This window comes from Scomber japonicus, chromosome 15 (genome assembly GCF_027409825.1).
Source record: "Scomber japonicus isolate fScoJap1 chromosome 15, fScoJap1.pri, whole genome shotgun sequence".
In the NCBI taxonomy this organism is placed as follows: domain Eukaryota; kingdom Metazoa; phylum Chordata; class Actinopteri; order Scombriformes; family Scombridae; genus Scomber; species Scomber japonicus.
The window spans coordinates 3,508,317-3,520,771 of NC_070592.1; the positions used below are offsets into that span (position 1 = coordinate 3,508,317).

At 39.8% G+C, this 12,455-nt stretch overlaps 1 protein-coding gene across 1 annotated transcript in view; it reads left to right on the top strand.

Annotated features, from left to right (window-relative positions):
* Nucleotides 1-12,455, top strand: part of LOC128374595 (collagen alpha-1(XIV) chain-like) — a 127,217-nt gene that overhangs the window by 68,637 nt on the left and 46,125 nt on the right. Inside the window, exons 8-13 of the mRNA XM_053334840.1 lie at nucleotides 295-437; nucleotides 999-1,108; nucleotides 7,452-7,610; nucleotides 10,353-10,430; nucleotides 10,565-10,651; nucleotides 11,517-11,570. Of these exons, the coding sequence (XP_053190815.1) occupies nucleotides 295-437; nucleotides 999-1,108; nucleotides 7,452-7,610; nucleotides 10,353-10,430; nucleotides 10,565-10,651; nucleotides 11,517-11,570 (631 nt within the window). The remainder of the gene's footprint in view (nucleotides 1-294; nucleotides 438-998; nucleotides 1,109-7,451; nucleotides 7,611-10,352; nucleotides 10,431-10,564; nucleotides 10,652-11,516; nucleotides 11,571-12,455) is intronic.

Genomic DNA, 12,455 nt, shown 5'->3' on the forward strand with positions numbered 1-12,455 from the left:
TGATGTAGTATGCAGTATTACAGTAAAAGTACTGCAGTATTATAGTGATGTAGTATGCAGTATTACAGTAAAAGTACTGCAGTATTATAGTGATGTAGTATGCAGTATTACAGTAAAAGTACTGCAATATTATGAGTGGTGTAGTATGCAGTATTATAGTAAAAGTACTGCAGTATTATAGTGATGTAGTATGCAGTATTACAGTAAAAGTACTGCAGTATTATGAGTGATGTACCAAGTACCTCTGACAGTACTTATATAGTTCTTCTCTACCTCTCCTCCGCTGTGTCTCAGGTTCCTCCACCCTGAAGGACTTCCCTCAGACTACACCATCACGCTGCTCTTCAGGCTGCTGCCAAACACTCCTGAGGAGCCGTTCGCTGTCTGGGAGATCCTGAACCAGAACAACGAGCCGCTGGTGGGAGTCATCCTGGACAGTGAGTCTGAGAGCCCTCCTAGATCAGCATCATAACCCTAACCCTGCCTTCTGTCATGGTGGCTTCATTTAACCCTCCTGTTGTCCTCGAGTCAAGGAAGGAAGGGAGAAAGAAGGAAGGGAGGAAGAAGGAAGGAAAAGAGAAAGGAAGGGAGGAAGGGAGGAAGGAAGGGAGGAAGAACGAAGGGAAAGAGGAAAAGGAAGGAAAGGAGGGATGTAGGAAGGAAAGGAGGGAGGGAGTAGGGAAGGAAGTAAGGAAGAAAAGAAGGAAGGATTTAGGGAGGAAAGACGGAAAAAAGAGGAAGGAAGGGAGGAAGGAAGGAGGGAGGGAGAAAGGAAAAGAGGAAGGTATGTAGGAAGGACAGAGGAAAGAAGGAAGGGAGGAAGGTATGACGAAAGGGAGGAAGGTAGGAAGGTATGAAGAAAGGAAGGAAGGAGGGAGGAAGGAAGGAAGGAAGGACAGAAGGAAGGAAGAAAGGGGGTGGAGGAAGGACAGAAGGAAGGAAGTTATGTATATAATGTAAGGATTGATGTGACGTGTAGTTGTTGTGTGTTCCTGCAGACGGAGGAAAGACTCTGACCTTCTTCAACAACGACTACAAAGGAGAGTTTCAGACGGTCACCTTCGAGGGTCCGGAGATCAAAAAACTCTTCTATGGCAGCTTTCATAAGGTCAGAACCCCTCACTAGAACCAGATTCACTAAACCAGATTCACTAGAACCAGATACTCAGCCTAATGCCTAATGGATGGACTGAGTGAGTGAGTATGTATGTATGTATGTTTGTATGTATATATGTGTGTGTGTGTGTGTGTGTGTGTGTGTGTGTGTGTGTGTGTGTGTGTGTGTGTGTGTGTGTGTGTGTGTGTTTATATACTTTTATCATACTTATAAAACACAGTGACATCCACGGCAGAACTGTGACATAAATCTTGTGATCAGATTTAAAAACCTCACTAGAGAGTATTTCTAATGCTAACCTTCTGCTTTTCATTAATATAACAAATGAATGTGACAAAAAGACATGAAAGTAAAATAAAAACTGAACTTTTATGACCCAGAGGAGTTAATTTAATATCTGTGAAAAGTTAAAACAATTAAAAAAAAACACAAATTAGTGACATCGTCTGATCTCACAGAGACTCTTCAGGAAAGCTCTGCAGGCGCTGGTCCTCTAGGATTATCATATATCACACACACACACACACACACACACACACACACACACACACACACACACACACACACACACACACACACACACACAGAGCGAGCAGAACAAAAGGTGAAGAGGTAAGAGGGATAAGCTCTGCTGACAGTGAGCAGACAGAAGTGACTGTGGATCAGTGAGTGAGTCTCTGAGCGCTGACACACACACACACACACACACACAGAAACACACACACACACACACACACACACCCACACATACACACACACACACACACACACACACACACTCTCTCTGAGCGCTGACACACAACGAGACAGCGAGCAGGTTCAGTCTCAGGGCGCAAAGGCAACTTCAGTCGGCCTGTCAGGACTCATAACGCTGAGTCTGTGCTCAGCTCGGAGTTTAGAGAGGAGAGGAATGAGCGGGAGGAAGAGGAGGAGGAAGAGGAAGAGAAGGAAGATGATACAGGAAGAAAAGATGGAAGGAAGGAAGAGAGGGAACAAGGACAGATGGAAGGTAGAGAAGACAAGACAAGAAGGAAGGAAGGAAGGAAGGAAAATAAGATAGGAAGGAAGGGTGGAAAATAAGGAAGAGAAGGAAGATGATACAGGAAGAAAAGATGGAAGGAAGGAAGAGAAAGAACAAGGACAGATGGAAGGAAGAGAAGATAAGAAGGAAGGAAGGAAGGAAGGAAATAAGACATGAAGGAAGGAAGGAAGGAAGAGAGAACAAGGACAGATGGAAGGAAGAGAAGACAAGAAGGAAGGAAGGGAGGAAAATAAGATAGAAAGGAAGGAAGGAATGAAGGAAGGGTGGAAAATAAGGAAGAGAAGGATGATGATACAGGAAGAAAAGATGGAAGGGAGGAAGAGAAGGAACCAGGACATATGGAAGGAAGGGAGGAAAATAAGATAGTAAGGAAGGAAGGAAAATAAGGAAGAGAAGGAAGATGATACAGGAAGAAAAGATGGAAGGAAGGAAGGACGGAAAAGAAGGAACAAGGACAGATGGAAGGAAGAGAAGACAAGAAGGAAGGAAGGAAGGAAGGAAGGAAGGAAGGAAGGAAGGAAGGAAGGAAGGAAAATAAGACAGGAAGGAAGGAATTAAGAGAGAGAACAAGGACAGATGGAAGAGAAGACAAGAAGAAAGGAAGGAAGGAAGAGAAGAGAAGACAAGAAGGAAGGAAGGAAGAGAGAGAGAGAACGAATAAGGACAGATGAAAGAGAAGAGAAGACTAGAAGGAAAGAAGGATTGAAGGAAGGAAGGAAGGAAAAGAAGACAGGAAGGATGGAAGGCAAAGAAGACAGGAAGGAAGAGAGGGAACAATGACAGATGGAAGGAAGACAAGATAGGACAAGAAAGAAGGAAGGAAGGAAGGAAAATAAGATAGGAAGGAAGGAAGGAAGTAGACTCACTGCTTCAGGCTCAGCTCTTTCTTCACTAATATCCTGTTTAGAAATATTTTAGTGTAAAGCATAAAACTTTAATCCTGGCTGTCCTCCCGCTGCAGACTCCAGGCGTCAAAATCTAGAAATATTTGCATCCTTGTGATTTAGAGTTGATCTGAAAATGCTGCATCAGGTTTGCAGCTTAACATGATTTTTTACTCCACAAAAAAGCCAATATCCTTAAACCGGTGAGCGACTTGAAGCAAATGTCAGCAAAGCATTTATCCTCTGTCAAAAAGTGTCAAAGAAAAAACAACCTTAAAATAGTTTAACTCGGATAAAAGAAATCACACTCTGACTGACGTTACATTAAATTACAGGAAGTCAATTTTCTTCTTCTCTGCTTTTAAAACAGCACCGAGTGTCTCAGAGGATTGATTTCCTGTAATTTAGTGTTTAACGTCAGTCAGTTTAATGTCAGCGATAATTCACTCTGTTCATTCCAAGAAGTAAGAGAACAATGTGTGGAGTATTCAAGGCTTTAGTTAGAGTCATAGTTATGTCTAAGGAGGAAGGAAGGAAGGAAGGAAGGAAGGAACGTAGGAAGGAGGGAGGAAGGAAGGAAGGAACGTAGGAAGGAGGGACGGAGGGAGAAAAGAAAAGAGGAAGGAAGGAAAGAAGGACAGAGAAAAGAAGGAAGGAAAGGAGGGAGGAAGGAAGGAAGAAGGAAGGAAAGGAGGGAGGAAGAAAGGAAGGACAGGGAGGAAGGAGGGAGGAAAGAAGGAAAGAAGGAAGGAAGGAATGTAGGAATGTAGGAGGGAGGGAGGAAAGAAGGAAGGAGGGAGGGAGGAAGGAAGAAAGGAAGGAGAGGGCAGAAGGAGGGAGGAAAGAAGGAAGGAAGGAATGTAGGAGGGAGGGAGGAACGAAGGAAGGAGGGAGGGAGGGAGAGAGGGAGGGAGGAAAGAAAGAAGGAAAGGAGGGAGAAAGGAAGGAAGGAAAGGAGGGAGGAAGGAAGGAAGGACGGAGGAAAGAAGGAAGGAACGTAGGAAGGAGGGTTGGAGGGAGAAAGGAGAAGAGGAAAGAAGGACAGAGGAAAGAAGGAAGGAAGGAAGAGACAAAGGAAAGAAGAGGGGAAGGAAGGAAGGGAGGAAGAAGGAAGGAAAGAAGGGAGGAAGGAATAAAGGAAGGAGAGGGGGAAGGAAGAGGGGAAGGAAAGAAGGAAGGAAGGAAGGAAGGAAGTAAAAGAAGACAGGAAGGAAAGTGGGCCGGATTGGACGCCTTGGCGGGCCGGTTCTGGCCCACTGGCCTTATGTTTGACATCCCTGAAATAAAGACTATATAACAAATCTAATGAATGCACACTTCACAATAAAACTCTGCATTTATTTCCTCTAATTTAAATATACTCATCTTTTTTTATTTTGCATGAAACATTTTAACAAGTCAATTTACACGGCTGGGAATTTAAATTACATATTTATATAAAAACCCTCCGGAAAAATAGAGAAAAAGAGAAACACACTCAGACACAAGCTCAGGTAATAAGGAAGGAAGCAACGTAGGAAGGAGGGAGGGAGAAAGGAAAAGGGGAAAGAAGGACAGAGGAAAGAAGGAAGGAAAGGAGGGAGGAAGGAAGGAAGGAAGAGAGAAAGGAAGGAAGAGGGTAAGGAAGGAATGAAGGAACGTAGGAAAGAGGGAGGAAGGAAGGAAGGAAATAAATGAGGAAGGTAGGAAGGGAGGAAGGAAGAAAGGAAGTAGAGGGAGTAAGGAGGGAGGAAGGAAGGAAGGAAGGAAGGAACGTAGGAGAGAGGGAGGGAGAAAGGAAAAGAGGAAGGAAGGAAAGAAGGACAGAGGAAAGAAGGAAGGAAGGAATGAAGAGAGAAAGGAAGGAAGAGGGGAAGGAAGGAAGAAAGGAAGTAGAGGGAGGAAGAAGGAAGGAAATGAGGGAGGTATGAAGAGAGGAAGGAAGAAAGGAAGTAGAGGGAGGGAGGAAAGAAGGAAGGAGGGAGGGAGGGAGAAAGGAAAAGAGGAAAGAAGGAAGGAAAGGAGGGAGGGAGGAAGGAAAAGAAGGAGGAAGGAAGTAAGGAAGGGAACATCTAAGTATAGTATGTAAGGATTAATAATATATGTTCAGTATCTTCTTTTTACTTCCTACTATAATAAGCGATGTTTCAGATAGCGCCTCCAGTGATATTAAACTTTCATGTGGTTATGTTTACATACTGGATGAGAGTCAACACCTTTTTAAATCTGAGGTCATGATGGGTGCTCTGCAGGGGAAAGGATGCACCGCTCCTTCAGGGTTCGGGGAGTTCTAGTATCTCAGGGTTAGGTTATTTATGAATGAGGGTAAATAAAGACAGATCGGTGCAGCATCAGCAGGAAGTCAGGTGTTTTGGTGAAGAAAGAAAGATCTGAGTCTAAAGGTGAAGCTCTTAGTTTAGCAGTCGATTGACGTCCCAACCTTCAGCTATGCTCACCAGCTTTGGTAGAGACATAAAGATGGATGGATGGTTGGTTAGGAAGGATGGATGGATGGATGGATGCATGGATGGATGCATAGGATGATGGATGGATACAAGTGGGTGAAATGTTGCTTTGAATAAAAATAAAAACATATTGACTACAAACATTTTTAAGGCCCTTATATATCCTGCATAGAGCTCATATCAGCCACAACATGAATTAATGCAATAAAATGACAATTTTATGACACATTTACAGATAAATGAGTTTCTATAGCTGCTGTATGCATCAGTATCTCTCACTATTTCAGTGTTTTTCTCACTTTAACTTTTTCTAAACTCGTACAAAAATCTCCAGGCCTCTAAATTGTTTCTCACTGATTGACAGCGTCCAAATAAAAGGTCCCCTGGTGGTTTACCTGTGTATTACATATTACATGCATCTGATCGTATCAGGCTTTTACACTGATGATGTAGAGCTCTATAAAGTGTTCCAGGGTTATAAAGCTATATATAGGTGATTAAATTGTGTTTTGTATGTAATTTATTGTTTTTTTAAAGTGCTAGGCCTATATGAATAAAAATAAAAAACGCTGAAATTAAGAAAAGTACATGTTTAAAAGGTTACCTCTCATTTATTCATTTCTAATAATTAAATCTTCAGCACTTGAAGCATTAAAAGTAAGTTGTATTAAAGCTCAGAGTTATGAGTGTGGGTTATGACCATAGACTGTATAAAAGAAATAAGTTATGACGACATTAGCTCGTGAAGGATTAGAACGTGTTGACGGTTGACGCACAGACGCATCAGAAGTTTAACGTCCACCTGACCAACCAACCATAACTACGGGGAACTATGGGCAGACCGGCCACACCGCAGCCAGAGGCAACAGCTAGCGTTAAACCAAAAAAATATATATAAGAACAATGTCTGAACAATAATATGTTCTAAAGCTGCTGGATTTTTAATTATCAGGTAATAGACATTGTTAGAAAGACTGAAGGCGGAACCTAAGTTTGTTGTTGCCATGGTTTCCTCCCCGTCCGGTTAATGCGTTACACACTATGAAGCCGGCTAACTTTATTTTCCCTAAGGTGCGTCCTTAAATGATAAGTAAGTTATGTCAAGTGATTTTTCACTGATTGTTTGTTTGACCGTAACCTGTTTGTTGATTTATGTCATTTTGACGGCATTTATAGAATTTAAACGGCAGTTATAGCACTCGTTAGCACTCGTTAGCTTTATCCTAGCGCTTTTCAATAACGGTTATAACGGTTTTCTGTTATCAGTGCATTTTACTAATTTGTGTCTATAAATAGTAACAAGTTATTTTATCACCATTAACACGTTATTATATTGCTTTGAGAGAAATTGTAATGTGAATTCAAGTCAATTCTTATGTTTATTGAATGTTTATGATTTACATGATAGCCTCCAGTTACATCTTATACCATTGTTGCCATGGTGATTAACGTTACCGTCTGTTATATTGTTTCTAGAACATAAACACCCAAATATCATCATATCCTCACATCATCCACCTCAAATCATCTATACTATCACCTGTAACATCTGCTGATGAAGAATTATAATTAAATGTTCACTAAATGACTCTTTAATGGGAGTCTCCTGTCCATATTGCCGCTTCAACCGTATTACCTATAAAGTGCAGAAGAGCTGCTATAGATATTTTTGTTCTGAATCGTTGCAATTTGAGAGATAACCACAGCTACTTAAGTTTGCATTTTTATTTGGCAAAACTGCACAAACTATTAAAATTAAAATGTGTTCAGAAAGGTTCTTTGGCCTAAATTATATGTTTTATTTTTTCTTTTAGGGCTCAGAAACTTGCAAATGAGTCTCAAAAATCAATGTAAAAAAGAGTCGTGATAAAATTGTGATCGTGATATGATATTTTTGGCATATCGCCCACCTCTACTCAGAGTTAACGTTCATGTCTTCTTCTTTTTTTTTTTATCTCTTGCAGCTTCACATCGCCATCAGCAAGACGAGTGCCAAAGTAGTGATCGACTGTAAGATGGTGACAGAGAAAGCCATCAACGCAGCAGGAAACATCACCACAGACGGAGTGGAAGTTCTGGGAAGAATGGTTCGATCCAGAGGGAACCGGGACAACTCTGCACCGGTGAGAACAACCAACACACACTAAAGACCAATTAAGTCAGATCAATTAATCATGGCACTGAAAAGAAATAAACAGATTTATTGATTTTCTTATTATCGTTGTTCTTGAGACTGAAACTAGAGGTGATGGAGGGAATTAGATCATGTTTCTTTTCTTTTTTTTTTCTTCTTCATTTTATGCATTCAGGGTTACTTTGGTGTAAAAGTGACTCGGGCGCTTTTTCAGACATGAGACGGTCATGTTAGATTAGATCAGATTAATGTAAAGTGATGCATGTATGAAAGGAGCTTAATCTCTGCACTGATTAAACACTGATTAAAACCTTTTATCTTAGGCAGAGACTTATGAAGAAATTAGTGTTTCATTCTATTCTATTCTAACTATTATATTATATTGTATTGTATTGTATTATATTTTATTGAATTATATTATATTAAATTGTGTTACATTTTATTAAATTATATTATATTTTCCCTGCCTACCTACATATATTATATTTTACTATATTATATTTTTATATATTTTTTATTTTATTTTATTTTATTATATTATATTAAATTATAGTATATTATGTTATATTGATACCTACCTACCTATTTAATATAGCTATTGTATCTATTCTACCTACGTATTATTATTATATTATATTCTACTCTACTCTATTCTATCTACCTATCTATTATATTATATTATATTATACCTGCCTACCTATTTATTATACATGTTCTATTCTATCTACCGTTTACCAGTGCAAACACATTTCCTCCTGCTCTCCTCCAGAAACATCCGAGGCAGATTTGTGTCTAATTGGTTCAATCATCTAATGAAGAAGTGCTAAATAAGCGTTCTCTATTTCCGAGAGCACAGACTGTTACTCATCCTGTCTTTTTTTTTTTATTTATTCTCTTTTTACAGCATTTGTTTTCTACTTGAAGTCAAAACATGACATGAATTTAAGGCAGGATTAAAATCACTGACGATCTCTCTCTCTGTGTGCAGCTGCTATAAATCACTGCTTGTCTCCAGGCATTTTAACTCCTCGTAAATAAGGCTTTTAATCATAATCCTCTCTCTCTCTGTCTCCCTCTCTCTCTCTCTGTCTCTCTCTCTCTCTCTGTCTCTCTCTCTCTCTCTCTCTCTCTCTCTCTCTCTCTCTCTCTCACACACACACACACACACACACAAAAAGAAAGTGATTACCTCGGGTTTACAGCTTTCCTTTGAACCTTTTTTTTCTATTTTTTGCACACAAGTCTGTGTTTTCAGTTTGTCTAATTAGGCGTGGTGAATTCAGAGGTACAAAATTAGAGTATTAGTCAGGGCCAACCTGTGAGTCATGGGGGGTTTTAAAACGCAGTGGGAGACTCTATTCCTCATTTCACATTGCAGAGAATATTCAAAGAACTTGAGTTTCTCCTTCAGGCCAGTGTACAACAAAACAAAAAAAAACTCTTCGTCCTTCAAGATAAGCTAAATTTGTTCCTCCTTTGCTGCTTTTTTTCTGGTTGAGGAACCTTGTTGTAGTGTGAGGTCGCCTTGTTAACGTGCGTGTGATCAACGGTAAAGATTAACAGCAGGGTAGCGACCTCAGGCACATCTGGAGCTTCAGATCTGCAGTTTGAACCAACCACCAAGCACCCAGCGTGCTGCTGACACGGCCGAGGCTCGTGGAGAAAATATTAAAAAACGACACCGTTGGGGATTATCTGACACATAAGTGGAATTCCTCGGCTTCAGAGCGCAGAGTGTCAAGGGTTGTTTTATTTTTTTTCTTCTCCTTCAAAGCGAGATCAAACCAATTAGACACAAATCAGCCTCTGGAGGAGAGCGGGCTTGAAAATGGATTTGTTTGCATTCATAAAAGCGGCTGAAGGAAAATGACTCGGCTACGAAGAGAGAGGAGTGAAACTGAGCCGTGATTCATTTATGTTGCTACTTTTGGAGAATATTAGTGTGATCGTCTTTCTGATTTCAGCTCAAAGTGACGCTTAGATGGAGTTATTAACCAGCTTCCTTTCACACAGACATCGTTTCTGTCCATTTAAGCTCCTTATAGCTCTTTTCATACACGCAGCCGCTTTACATTCATCTGATTTACTCTAACGTGTCATACAGAGAAAGAGATTAAATGTGTCTTATATTTATTAAACATCCACAATAATAATCTGAGCTGCTCTCTATACACACTGGTTAATGATAAATAAGTGTTGGCAAGATGAGCAATTCAACAATAAACTAGATTTAAAAGCAGCATCAGGTTTATTAAAATGTACATTTAGTATTTTTGTTGGTTTTAAATCATTTAAATGATATTTACACCATTTTTTACCAAAAGTAAGACTGAATGCTCCTGAAAATGTCAAATGGTGTAACCACAAAAGAATGAAAGAAAGAGGAGAAGGGAAGAAAGATAGAGGAGGGAGAAGAGAAAGAAAGGAAGAACAAGAAGTAGGAGGATAAAGAAAGACAAAGAAAGGAGGAAGAGGAGAAGGAAAGAAAGAAGTGAGGAAAGAAACAGAAAGCTAAAGTAGGGCAAAGAGAAAGAAAGAACAAGAAATAGGAAGAGAAAGAAAAAGATAAAGAAGGAAGGAAAGAAAGAATGAAACCCCTTTAAAACCCCTTTACATTTAAACTAAACCCAATGGATTGTGGGTAAATTGATGTTATATGTAATTAAAAAGCTGTTAAATTGAACCTGCTGCTTGTATTTGAACATATTTCTGTGTTTTTCTTGGTCTTCAGTTTCAGCTGCAGATCTTTGACATCGTCTGCAGCACATCGTGGGCCAACAGAGACAAGTGCTGCGAGCTCCCCGGTCTGGTGAGCTCACCGTCTGTTTGTCTGCACACAGAAAGAAAAGAAAAAACAACTGACACACTCGTTTATTACCTGTTTTGTTTTGATCACTTCATCATGCCGTGTCTTTGTTTTCTTCCTCCTTCTTCATCATCCAGAGGAAAGAGGTCGACTGTCCAGCTCTGCCCAAAGCCTGCACCTGCACCCAGGATAGCAAAGGCCCCCCAGGGCCCGCTGGACCACCGGTGAGACACACACACACACACATACATACACACACACACACATATATATACACACACACACATATATATACACACACATCAGTCACTGAATTACTCAAGAAAGAAAGAACGATCAGAAAAGGATGGAACCTGAAAGATAGATAGAAAGATGGATGGATGGATGGATGGATAGATGGATAGATGGATAGATAGATAGATAGATGGATGGATGGGTAGATAGATAGATAGATAGATGGATGGATGGATGGATGGATAGATGGATAGATAGATAGATGGATGGATGGATAGATGGATAGATAGATAGATAGATAGATAGATGGATGGATGGGTAGATAGATAGATAGATAGATAGATAGATGGATGGATGGATGGATGGATAGAAAGATAAATGGATGGATGGATGGATGATAGAAAGATAAATGGATGGATGGATGGATAGATAGATAAAGAAAGAAAGTAATCATCTTTTTATGTCATTTCTTTCTTTCTTTCTTTTCTTTCTCTCATTCTTTCTTGCTTTCAGTATTCATCCTTTTCTGGTCTTTCTTTCCTTTTTCCTTCCTTTCTTTCTCTCTTTCTTTATTTTTTCTTGTACCTTGGTACTCATCGGGAGCACCTGAAAGTGGGAAAGAGAAAAGAAAAGCGAGGGAGAGAGGGAGAGAGGAAGGTGCAACAGTTATAGTCTGATGCTGAAAGAGAAAACAGTTGACATGAAATCAGCTCCTCCATTCATTCATTCATTCATTCGTTCGTTCCTCTTCTTCACTCCACCACAGTCTCATTTTCTCTCTTTCACTTTGCCAGATGTTTCAGACACATCAGCAGTTATAGAGACTTTATGTTAATTAAAGCGTGTTTCAAACAGGGAGGCTCGGGGATCAGAGGAGCCAGAGGAGACAGAGGAGAGCCGGGTCCAGTGGTGAGTAACAGTTACACTCTGCACTTAAACCTCAGGAAGTTACTGTAGCTGAAATATATTAACAAACATCATCTGGCTTTTATTTATTATTTTATTTTTCAACCTTTATATATTCAGGTAAGTTTAAATTGTGAGCTCTTTTGCACATGTTAAAGTTATAGCTGTAGTACTGGTGCACTGGTACACACACACACACACACACTCACACTCACACACACACACACACACACTTCTGCACACTCAGAACACTAAATGAGTAATGGGCCAGTATCACTTTAAGGATACTTGGATTGGTGCTGGCATCATAATTTTTTAAACAATACCCAAGGTTTGTTTGTGAAGAGTAAACATAGTTAAAACGGTCATTATTCAGAATATTATTAATATTATAGTGTTTAAATGCTGCTGTTATTCTGTAGTACTGGTGCACACACACACACACACACACACACACACACACACACACACACACACACACTCCAATCCTGCACACTCACACAGAAGCAAAAACAGACAATAATGGATTTTGTTATTAATTTCATATTTAAAGCATCTTCCTTATTAGATATTGTGCAGTGATTGTGAGAATAAAAGCAGCATTAGAGAGAGGAGAGTAAATAAAACACTGTTCACCATCGAGAACCGGCTGCTCGTTAAGGTACGTACACTATATCACATAAAAGTGATCAACATTATAAATCATATGGTCATAATGTGCAGATAAAGGTTGGATGCCACGATGCAACATTTCTATTACACATAAAAATGCAAATGTAATCAAGAGGTTAAGCTGCATTCAAGACCAATTACAGCTCTCATTTTGTCTGACATTTAAAAACGAACCTTTTTATAAGACATGTGACGAGATAATGTCTTATGAAGCGG